The sequence below is a fragment of the Manis javanica genome, chromosome 16, assembly GCF_040802235.1.
Source record: "Manis javanica isolate MJ-LG chromosome 16, MJ_LKY, whole genome shotgun sequence".
NCBI lineage: Eukaryota > Metazoa > Chordata > Mammalia > Pholidota > Manidae > Manis > Manis javanica.
The window spans coordinates 38,105,739-38,118,636 of NC_133171.1; the positions used below are offsets into that span (position 1 = coordinate 38,105,739).

At 37.6% G+C, this 12,898-nt stretch overlaps 1 protein-coding gene across 13 annotated transcripts in view; it reads left to right on the plus strand.

Annotated features, from left to right (window-relative positions):
* Positions 1-12,898, plus strand: part of MCM3 (minichromosome maintenance complex component 3) — a 107,122-nt gene that overhangs the window by 71,049 nt on the left and 23,175 nt on the right. For 12 of the 13 annotated variants that reach the window (XM_073224988.1, XM_073224989.1, XM_073224996.1 and 9 more), the window contains 2 exons: positions 944-1,086; positions 4,948-5,095. In XM_073224988.1, coding sequence (XP_073081089.1) covers positions 944-1,086; positions 4,948-5,095 — 291 coding nt within the window. The remainder of the gene's footprint in view (positions 1-943; positions 1,087-4,947; positions 5,096-12,898) is intronic. The other variant, XM_073224998.1, reaches the window with a different exon arrangement.

Here is a 12,898-nt window from a genome sequence, read left to right on the forward strand (position 1 = left end):
TCTCTTTGCGTGGGTGTGAGTACCACCACACCTCACTGTGCTACATGCAGATCTGATCAGGTCTTGCTGCCCTGCTAAACAGCTTTTAGAATCACTATAGCCTACTGAGGATAAGGAGTAAATTCCACAGGCCCTGTGTGAACTGGCCTTTGCTTTAGCTTTTGCAGCCATCTCCACAGCCACTCCAGCTCTACTAAACCCTTGACAACGCTCTCCAATGCACCATGCTTCCTCCTGCCTCTGGGTCTTTGCAAGTATTATCCCTTCTGGAGGGCACACCTTTTACCCACTCTTATTTTCTGAAAACTCCAAGAATTGCCCAAGATACAGTTTAAGTATCACTTTCTCCAAAAAGCTTTCCCTGAAAACACTTTCAGCCATACCCAACTCCCAGGCTAACTTAGGTATGCTCCCCTCTGTCACCCTCCCTTCACCCCTTTCTTCCCTGAGGCTCCCACAGTAGCCTCTGTCATAGTGCATCACTATGATTGTCAGTTTATATATCCGTTTTCCCCATGAAGTGGTTTGACTCTTAAAGTTGGAGATTAATTTCATATAAATGTATTACTCCAAGATATTAAGTGCTCAGCAAACAAATGCTTGTTAAATGAACAAGTGACTAACAAAGGAAAGAAAGAATGAATAAAAATGTTGGCTTCTTTAGTACACAATTTAGGTATGCTTTGTGTAATTTGTAAGGATGGCTCATTTGCCAATATTAAAAAAACAGATTTTGCACCGTGTCCTGGGCATCTAAGTGTATTATTGTTTAGCTAAAATTTTGGAATAAGAATTTCAGGAACCTGAGAATTATGCAAGGAAATGAATTAAGTGGTTATTAACTGAGACATTCAGGAGTCCGTGAACTCACTGAAATAATATGCACAAGTCTGAGGTACATGCCCAAGTGTGTACCTCACGTTCATGTGTTTTCTCCTACCAGGCAGGTCTACAAGGGTTATTCGGAAGGACAAGTGGAAAGCAGCCAGGTCTATCCCAGACAAAACACCATGGAAACACTTTGATGGACAATGAGGAGGGGATAGGCAGTCATAAGAAGAATGAGATGACAACTCCAAAGAAGGGGTGATTCATGCATTTTAATTTGATTGTATTATCATCTGGTGAAGTGTTTCACATCAAATATAGCATTAAAAATATAACATATTTACCAATTCAAGTGTGACAGGGTCAAATTTTACTTTTCCTGCCACCTCTGTTAATGAGTCTGCCCTTTGCATGCTGTTGAAAGTAAGGAAAACAAGAAAATTGAAAGGTGAAGAGAAAGGACTAAATTGATTACACATGTAAATTTGATTTGCATATGTACTTGTGAAAGAAAGGTCTAAATCCAGGGGTGGAGGGAAGAGTCTTTTAGAGTATTGCCAGCAGTAGAAAAGAGAGATTTGGAAAGCAACAACTTGGATGAATGGCACCTAGGAATGAATTGTCCAAACAGGAATTCTAGGAAGTATAATTTTTTAAGGGAGTGTGACAAAATGTCTTTGCCATATTTTCGCCAGGCTTCAGTAAAGACATAAGTTTGTTTTTCAACATCTTAGGTGTCAGACTTATGTTTTTTTTCCAGTGTGGGTGCTATGTGGCAATGGGCCTCCAAGCAAACCTCTATTTATTTGTTCTGGTTACACAGGTTTGCTTGCTTGTTCTGTTACGGAATAGCCTGGAGTCTACACCTGACACATCTATTTTCAGTCTGGGTTGGGTAGGTCAGGGGGAGGTGAGTCATGACAGGCTAATTGACCCCCTATTGGTAGTTTCACTGACCAAGCTGCTCCCAAGTTTCTATTTGTTTTATGGGAGGCCTGGCCATTCCCACAAATGAGAGGAAACGTCCCTCAAAAATGAGAGGAAATGTCCCCAGGACAAACCACTAAGTTTCTGGAAAAAATACAATGGATGTCACCATTTTCTCTTGAGCACTTTTTTTTATGACTTAATATCTCTTATTATTAAAATACAATTATAATGACCTCTAAAATGTAGTGGACACTGTGGTGTGCTACCCACATCTAGAACATCCATTTAGGCTTCTATTCCTTCAATTGCCTGTATTCCTTCCACCCCCTCTGATGGCTGTTAGATCCCAGCTAAGCTCCTCTCCCTATGATTCTCCTCTGCTGAAGTGAGCACCTGCATCCAAAGTTATGGTGCCCTTAATAAAGATCAGAGTAAAAATGAATAAAATAGAGAATAAGAAAATAATAGAAAAAAACAAATCAAGAACTGATTCTTTGGGTTGACAAATCCCTAGCCAGACTTATCAGGAAAAAAAGAGAGAGGGCATAAATAAACAAGTCAGAACTGAAAAAGGAGAAGTTAGAACTGATACCACAGAAATACAAAGAATTACTAGCAAGTTCTATGAAAAATTATGTGCCCATTAATTGAACAACCTAGAATAAATGGACAAATTCCTACAAAAATACAACCTTCCAAGAATGACCCAGGAAGAAACAGAAAATATAAATGGATCAATTACCAGTTGTGAAATTGAACTGATACTCAAAAAACTGCCAACAAATAAAAGTCTAGGACCAGATAGGTTCACAGGTGGATTCTACCAAACATCCAAAGAAGAGCTAATACCCATCCTTCTTAAAGTATTCAAAAAATTAGAAGCGGGGCAATACTTCCAGACTCATTCTATGAGGGCAGCATCACTCTAACACCAAAACCAGACAAAGGCACTACAAAAAAAAAAAAAAAAGACCAGATGAACACAGGTGCAAAAATCCTCAACAAAATATTAGTGAACTGAATTAAAAAATACATCAAAAGGATCATTCATCACAACCAAGTGGGATTTATTCCAGGGATTCAAGGATGGTACAATATTCATAAAGCAATTAACATGATATACCACATTAACAAAAGGAAGGATAAAAACCATGTAATCATCTCAATAGATGCTATAAAACCATTTGACAAAATTCAACATCCATTCATGATAAAACTTTCAACAAAAATGCATATACATGGAACATACCTCAACATAACAAAGGCCACATATGACACACCACAACTAACATACTGAATGGTGAAAGCAGACAGATTTTTCTGTAAAATCAGGAACAAGACAAGGATACCCACTCTCACCGCTTTTATTCAACTTAGTACGGTAAGTCCCTGCCATTGCAATCAGAACAAGAAAAGGGAGATAAAAGGCATCAGAACTAGCAAGGGAAAAGCAAAACTGTCACTATTTGCAGATGACATGATACTATATGTAGAAAACCCTAAAGACTTCACCAAAAAAAAATTAGAACAAATAACTAGATTCAGCCTAGTGGTGGGTGTTGCATTCCTATATATTAATGATGAACTAGCAGAAAGAGAAATCAGGAAAACAACTTCATTTACAATTGCATCAAAAAGAATAAAATGACTAGGAATAAGCCTAACCAAGGAGGTGAAAGACCTGTACTCTGAAAACTATAAGACACTGATAAAAGAAATTGAAGAAGACACAAATAAATGGAAATCTATCAAATGCTCACGGATAGGAAGAATTAATATTGTCAAAATGGCCATTCTGCCCAAAGTAATTTATAGGTACGGTGTAATCCCTATCAAAACACCAAGGGTATTTTTCAATGAACTAGAGCAAACAATCCTAAAATTTATATGGAACTACAAAAGACTGGCCATAAAGATATCCAAAGCAGTAGCCAAAGCAATCTTGGGAAAAGAAGAAAGCTGGGGGTATTATGCTCCCTGGCCTTGCTATACTGAAAAGCTACAGTAATCAAACAAGTATGGTGCTGGCCCAAGAACTGACCCCTATGGATTTTATGGAAGTGGATAGAGAGCCCAGAGTTAAACCCATGCATATATAGCCAATTCATATGTGATAAAGGAGCCATGAAAATATAATGGGGAAAAGACCGTTTCTTTAAAAAGTGGTGTTGGGAAAACTAGACAGGTATGTGCAAGAAAATGAAACTGAATTACCATTTAATACCATACACAAAAGTAAACTTGAAGTTGATCAAAGACCTGAATGTAAGACATGAAACCATAAAACTTTTAGAAGAAAATACAAGCAAAAATCTCTTGAACATAAGTATGAACAATTTTTTCTTGGACACATCTTTGGCAAGGGAAACAAAATAAAAAATGAACAAGTGTGACTACATCAAACTAAAAATTTTCTGTACAGCAAAGGATACCATCAACAGAACAAAAAGGCAACCTACAGTATGGGAGAATATACTTGTAAACGATTTATCTGATAAGGGGTTAACATCCAAAATATATGAAGAACTCATACACCTCAACACCAAAAAAACCAAATGACCCAATTAAAAAATGGGCAGAGGACCTGAACAGACATTTCTCCAAAGAAGAAATACAGGTGGCCAACAAGCACATGAAAAGATGCTCCACATCACTAATCATCAGGGAAATGCCAATCAAAACCACACTGAGATATCACCTCACACCAGTTAGAATGGCCACTATCCAAAGACAAGTAGTAACAAGTGTTGGTGGGGATGTGGAGACAAGGGAACCACCCTACACTGTTGGTGGGAGTATCAGTGGTGTAGCCACTGTGGAAAGCAGTATGGAGGTTACTAAAAAAACTTAAAATAGAAATACCATACAACCCATTTCTAAGAATTTACACAAAGAAACAAAATCTCTGATTCTAAAAGATACATGCATGTCTATGTTTATTGCTGTTATTTACAATATTAAGTTTAGACTCATATGTTTGCAAAAGTAATTTAGACTGTGTAAATCAAAGTGCTGTAAATCAAAGTGCTGTTTGGAGTTAATAACACCAAAATAATACTTAAGAAATAAGCTACATGAAATCTTTGTTTTGAGGAAAACTTAAGAGAATTTATTTTAACCTCCATTAAGCAGTGAGGACTTGTTACTTTTTAGAGTTTCATAATACTATTTCTTTCTTAACTTACTCAGCACAAACATTACTGAAGATATTCAAACAAGGCAATATGGCTCATTGGAAGTTCTGATAGGATCTGGCTACAATACCCCTGCTGACATTTGGAGCACGGCATGCATGGTAAAGTTTTTGCCTCTGACCTTCACTTATGTGGTTTACAAGGTAGGTACATGCCTTTCCCTGTTTACTAATTTCAGTAGATCAGCAGATTAACAAACAGAAAAAAGCTGTGACATCACTGGCACTTTAAATCCTGTGTGTGGAGAAATCTGAATTCAAAAGCTAGTTATAAACCCAAATGTTTCTTACTACAGATTAGGGGAAAGGGGAGGATTAAAAACCATTACTCTAAGGTGGTGTTGCTTTTGATTAGGTTACAGATACCCTTGCTTTTTCAGCGCTGATCTGGTTTCAATTTTCTGCTCTGTTTCAGTTTTCTGCTCTGATCTGTTTTCAGATTAGGGAAACCCCTAGAAACTGCTTTATTCTGTACAGTTAAGCAATTTATCATACATCTTTGTATCTCAAAACATGTGAAGCCCAGTCATCCATAGATTCATAAATTGCTGCTTTGTTCCTGGCAAGCAGCTACTCAAGTGGTCAGTTTTAGTTGGGATTTCTCACAAACAGCCTCATATTGGAATGTGTTACATTGTTTCCCGAAATGGAATATTAACAAACTCTTAAGTTTGTTATTTATTGTGGGTTTATTTACTTTTTTCTCTTGTCCTAGGTTATAAGTGCCATGCTGGCAGGAATCATCTGTGATGTATAGCTAGGTGTCTGGTTCAGGGCCTGGCATATTTTGAATGGGTGTTTAAAATGCATTTCTGATGCTTACCTACCCAGGATTATCACAGACTTCACAGGTCAAGGGCATAATTTCCCATAAGACTGCCCTCACCTCAGATACCTGCTGCTCTGGAGTCCATGAGCCACCTGCATATCCAACCAGCTGGCTGCAAATTGGGAGGGGTTCTTTTGTTTCAGATTCAGTACCTTGCTGTAATGACTCACAGAACTCAGGAAAGTTGCTAATCTTACTACTACAGTTATGTTACAAAGGATGTAAATCAGGACCAACCAAAGGAAGACATGCAGAGGGCAAGGCCTGAGAAGGTACCAAAGGTGAAGCTTCTGTGTCCACATCACTTTCCCAGCACGTCAGTATGAATCACTCACTAATCAGGGAAATTAACAGAAGCTTCAGGTGCCTAGAGCTCTTCATTGAGATTTCATTACTTAAGCATGATTGAATCATTGGTTATATGGTTGAGCTCAGTCTCCAGCCTCCTTCCCTTCTCTGGAGGTTAGGAAAACAGCAGACTGGGTGTTTTATTAATCTCAAAGCTCCAACCTTCTAATTGCAGTTGGTTTTAACTAAGAAGGTGGCATGTCTAGCTCCTGTCTTGAAACTATCTAGGGGCCCACCATGAGTCACCTCATCAGTATAAACGTAAGTACAGCTTGACCCTGAATAATAAAAGGCCCTCTTATCACTTGGAAATTCTAAAAGTTTAGAGGCTTCCTCCCAGGAAACAGGGACAAAGACCAAACAAATTCTTTATTGTATAACAGTACTTAATACCTCTGGACCATCAGATGAATGAACTAAACCGGAAACATTAAACTCATTCCTGTTAACATTTAGTACTCACAGTCAACTCTGGAAAAAAACCCTTGAGAAAGAAAGAACACTTTTCCTGAAAAACTTTGTCTTCCAAACATAATATAGTTAAAACTGTGTTGTTGATATAAATCATTTTGTTATAGCATATCAATGGTCTTTTATGGTGGAGGACTGCCTGAAACAAAAGTAAAGTTTGGTATTGTATGCACAAGGTGAAAGACCGTAGGAATAAAATCTGAGTTCTTTTGTGCCATACTTTAAAGCTTTGTATTTTGAGGAATTTGATTTTAAGCTAGAGAAAATAAGTGATAGAGATGCCACCTACAAAATACAAAAAACTACAAAATATGGCTCGTTTATAGACGGTATCTGATTTATTATGATGTGGGTCTTAGTAGGTTAATTGTTTGAGAGCAATAGGTCCTGCTTGCTTTAACATAGTATTTACAGTGTCAGGCTTAAGAAGTGAGTAAAAAAATAAAAGGGGGTTTAACCTTGCCTCCCTTTTGGACCAGCTCATATTCGGGAATTTTCTTGACCAAGGAGGAGAAAGTACTTATCTAACATGAAACAATATCAGGAAAACTTGAGCCCCATTTGTTCCTCCAAATTTCTTTAGTTTTGCTGAAGGAATATTGCTTTAAATTTGGCCATACTTAGAAAATAAAAATAAGTCCTGGAATATAAGAAGTACCTGGAGAGATGGATCATCCCACACCCAATACAGTTAACTGATGGAAAGATTGGGACCCTTTCTAAGAAGTAAATAAATAAGTTGTGAGATTGCCCACCACATTAATGATTGAGACTACAAAGTTATAAGAACAATTAGAAAAAGGGAATGTTCTGTAAAGAACATTAAGAAATAATAAAGAATAGATGTTTTAAAATTCTCCAGACATTCTGTGGATTTGACAAATGTTGTAATGATATTTATCTACCATTATAATATCATACAGAACAGTTTTACTGCCCTAAAAATGCTCTGTGCTCTGCCTGTTCATCCATCCCTCCCTTCCCCCAGGCTCTGGTCACCACTGACCTTTTTATTTCCATAGCTTTGCCTTTTCCAGTGTCATATAGTTGGAATCATACAGCATGTAGCCTTTTCAGATTGGCTTCTTTCACTTTGTAATATTCATTTTAAGTTCCTCTGTCTTTTCATGACTTGAAAGCTCATTTCTTTTTTTTAATTTTGGTATCATTAATGTACAATTACTTGAACATTATGGTTACTAGACTCCCCCTATTATCAAGTCCCCCCACATGCCCCATTACAGTCACTGTCCATCAGCGTAGTAAGATCTTTTTATTTCTAAGTAATACTCCATTGTGCAGATATAAGCTAGTGTGCTGAATTTTATAACTGATTTTGCCCTTGTCAGTGAGTGTGAAGTGACCATGTCATAGAACAGGCTCTTTGGCCAGCGTGAGACTGTGAGATAAGCACAGAAGTGGGAATCAGGAGGGCTGTACCTTTCTGTTTTGGTCACAGTTTTCTCATCTCCAAGGAAGAGTGTTCAACTAGGTATTTTGTAATCTAGAGCTCCCACTAGTTTTCAGTTCTGATGTGACCTTTTGGTTTGGTTTGGCTTTTTGCTATTAGCTTACTTGTAAAATTGTAACTACTAGCAACTACCTTATGTTCCAAAGAATAAAGTTCTACTGGAACACTAGTTGGAAGTATCTGGGTAAAAAAACTAAGAAAATTTTTGAAGTTTAGAAAATGTTCTGTATTTTTCTTTAACTTTAATTTCAGTATCTTTACTGAACTCCCACTATGAGACTTTGAGAAATTGAAGTACTGGTTTCAGAAGGCATTGACAAATTTTGATGAATAGGAATCACAATTTGCATCAAAAAGAATAAAATACCTAGGAATAAACCTAACCAAGGAACTGAAAAACCTGTATTCTGAAAAAAAGACATTCATAAGAGAAATTAAAGAAGACACAAATAAGTGGAAATCTATCCTATGCTCATGGATAGGAAAAATTAATATCGTCAAAATGGCCATCCTGCCCAAAGCAGTTTACAGATTCAGTGCAATCCCTATCAAAATCTAACAACATTTTTCAATGAACTAGAACACATAGTTGTAAAATTCATATGGAACCACAAAAGACCCCTAATAGCCAAAGCAATTCTGAGAAAGAACAACAAAGCTGGGGGTAGTACACTCCCTGACTTCAAAGCTATAGTAATCAAAACAGTATGGTACTGGCACAAGAACAGACCCATAGATCAATGGAACAGAAGAGAGAGCCCAGATGTAAAGCCAAACATACATGGCCAATTAATATATGATAAAGGAGCCATGAATATACAATGTGGAAAAGACAGACTCTTCAATAACTGCTGTTGGAAAAACTGGACAGCTACATGCAAGAGAATTAAACTGGATTACTGCCTAACTTCATACACAAAAGTAAACTTGGATCAAAAACCTGAATGTAAGTCATGAAACCATAAAACAAAAACTTAGGCAAAAGTCTTTCAAACATAAGTATGAGCAATTTTTCCTGGACACATCTCAGCAAGGGAAACAAAATAAAAAATGAACAAATGGGACTATATCAAACTCAAAAGCTGCTGTACAACAAAGGACCCCATCAGCAGAACAAAAAGGCAACCTACAGTATGGGAGAATATATTCATAAAAATGACTCATCTGCTAAGGGGTTAATATCCAAATATATAAAGAGCTCATATGCCTCAAAACCCCCCCAAAAATAACCCAATTTAAAAAATGGGTGGAGGACCTGAACAGACATTTCTCCAAAGAAGAAATACAAATGGCCAACAGGCACATGAAAAGATGTTCCACATTACTAATCATCAGGGAAATGCAAATCAAAACCACAATGAGGTAACACTTCACACCAGTCAGAATGTCCACTGTCCAAAAGACAAATAACAGATGTTGCTAAGGATGTGGAGAAATGGGAACCTTCCAGTACTGTTGGTGGGAATGTCAGTTGGTGCAGCCATGTAGAAAGCAGTCAAAAAACTAAAACTAGAAATACTATTCAACCCACTAATTCTACTTCTAGGAATTTACCCAAAGAAAACAAACCCCCTGATGTGAAGATATAGGAACCCCTCTGTTTATTTCTGCATTACTTATAATAGCCAAGATATGGAAGCCACCCAAGTGTCCATCAGTAGATGAATGGATAAAGAGGAGGTGATACATATACACTGTGGAATAGTATTTAGCCATAAAAAAGAAAGAAATCCTACTATTTGTAACAACATGGATGGATCTAGATGAAATAAGCCAGGTGGAGAAAGAAAAATGCCATATGACTTTACTTATTTGTGGAATATAAATACAAAGCAAAACAGAATGAATGAAACAGCAGTAGACTCATAGACACTTAGAAGTGACTGCTAGTTACCATGTGGGAGGGGTTGGTGTGGGTAGATGGGAGGTTGAAGGGGATATAAGGTCACAAAAATTCTTAATCATAATGTAGTCTGGTCACGGGTAGTAGTACAGCATGGAGAATACAGTCAGTGATTCTGTAAAATCTTCCTATGTTGACAGATAATAGCTGTACTAGTAGGGGGGATTTAATCATATGGGTAACTGCTGCATCAATGTGTTGCACACTTGAAACTAATAAAACATTGTATATCAACTGTACTTAAGTTAAAAAAAAAGAAATCACAGTTTGTTTCTGTTCTGCTTTGGGACTATAAACCTCAGGATAATTAGAGCGTTAAACAAGTATCTGCTCTGATAGTGTGGTTCAGTTTCATGATGACCTGCTAGAATGTAAAACAAGCCAGAAGCCAAAGGATCCCTGACTTCATAGGCACAATTCCGGAACTTTCAGTTTTGTGGCCTTGCTCTGGGCAGTAGGACAGACCAGGTAGATACAGTTTTGATAAAGGATGTCCTGTCATGAAACTAACACTGGCAAGCCATTGAGACCTAAACTTGGATTTAAATTGAGAATATGCCCCCCAAACCTACCACACAACTCTTGAGATTGTCTGGACTGTTTCTATCATAAATAGCTGTTTGATCTGTCCATTTTTCATGTGAAATGTCTCACTGTTATCTTTTTCTTTCTACCATTTCTTTGACTACCCTTTCCAATCCTCATTTCTTTTTATCTGATTAAAATAATTCATTCCATACATCCTATGGCCAGATTAATCTTCCTGAAGCATTACTTTAGTGCTGTCTCTCTAAGAGTCAAAAGCCATCGACAGCTCCCTTTTGCCTACTAAATCAAGCACAGTCTTATTACTCAGCTGACCAGTGTCCTCTACAGTCAGGCACCATGCACCCAATTCCTTCCAGTTCTACCCTGCACTCATCTGTCCCGCTGAGCCTTCATTCCAGCCATTGGTGTTTCTCCCATTGTTGCCTGTACATCTTTCTTAGTATGTCATTGCTGTCCTATCTCTTGATCACAGAATCTTGAAATGTGGCTAGGTTGAATTGGCATGTGTGTAAGTATAAAAATCATACTGAATTTTTAACAGTATGAAAAAGTAAAGTATCTCATTAGTACTTTTTATATTGATTACATGTTGAAATGATATTTTAGATATCTTAGGGTAAATAAACTATACTATCAAATTAATTTCACTTGTTTCTTTTTACTTTAAAAATGTAGGAACAAGAAACTTTAAGACTGTGTATGTGTCTTGCATTATATTTCTATTGGGTGGCACTGAGCTAAAGTCTCTGGTCAAGGATAGAATTAAGTATACAAATGCACAACTAGTAATTGGATGGGTCGATTGGTATGGCTAAACTCTTTATCTTTTCATTACATTGGCACAAGTAAAAGCATAAGGGACTATATTTTTTAAAATGCACACAAACCTAGATAGATTCACAGAGTAGAGCTGTTATTGATTACTAACGAATCGAACATACTATATCCATTAAGTTTTTGGTAACATCTCGCTGCAAATCTTTGACATTAAGCACTAAAGCAAAATTCTTCAAATGGAGCTTCCGTGAAATCTGTGCAATTTAAGAATGAAAACGACCTATTACTTGTCAATTATACCTTGATAAAGCTGGGAAAAGGGGAAAAAGAGAATGAAGATAGCTTTTTAGGGACTAAGAAACCTGTCTGCTGAAACTAACCTTGGCAAATGACAGAGTCACAAATATTCAACAGGTCAACTATGTTGTCAAGTCTAACGGGCCAATCAGGATCACTGGTGCTCTCTGGCTCCTGGATTTCCCTTCTCTATAGCATATCTATCCTGAAGGACCCTAGAAAGCAAAAGATGGGGGCAGAGGCTATGGGACTGTCCTGCCTTTACCAGGTATGCTGGCTGACTTCAGGGACCACTTTGTCTTCTTCCATATTGTTCCTCAAGCACAGAGCAAAAGCCTCTGACAGCTTTCAACACTAGCAGAAGTAGAGCCAAACAATACCCTGTGAATATACTACCTCTTTAGTTAATTTGATGTGCAGTAAATGAAGTCTCACTCAAATAAGTGTGTGGATTGGGTCTGTTGTAAGCTTTTGGTGGGAGTGGGAAGGGCACTTGAGTGTGGTTGTTTGCATTGTTCCAGAATGCACCAGTGTACTCTCCTGCCTTTTCTCCCCAACACCTCTTGATCCCTCCCCAGTCAATACCACCACCACCACCACCGGTTAAGATTTACTTAGTGCTTACTTCCTGTCAGGCCCTTTTCTCAATATTTTACATCTGTTATTACCTCACTGAATACCCAAACCATTCTTTGAACTAGGTATTATTTATATCCTTAAAGGGGAGAATATGGAGGTACAGAGTGGTTAAATAAGTTGCCAACATGACTAGTAAGTCGAAAGCCAGAAAAGAGAAAACAGTCTGTTTGTCTTGGTGTGTGAGACCCTGGAATACAGCACCAGGAGACTCTGACTCGTTCATGACAGAAGGAACAGGTGTGTTTGGCCAGAGCAAGCCTGGACCAGTAGGTTATTCCTTAAGCTGCTTGGTACCTAGAGGTAGAAAGTTTTTGACCTCCAAGCTTTTGTGGCCTTTAAATGAGTGTCAGAGGACTATAATGGGTTATGGCACTTTGCTGAGCATCTAAAGCTAGTTATTAATCACAGGGTATTGCCTGAAAAGTTTTACAACATATAATATTGCTTACTGGCTTGAACCTAGATATATATCACTTAGTAAGTATAAATAATATTTATTATGGGTTTATACTGTGCCTTTGGGTACTTTCTGGCCTCTGAGGACATGGAAAAATGGAAGTATTGTACATACTTTGCAATCTTTGTTTTCCACCTGGCTTCTGGCATACTTCTGCGCTCCAGAGAACCCCCTACAGTTTCTTTAGCTTTGGAGACAGACTTAGG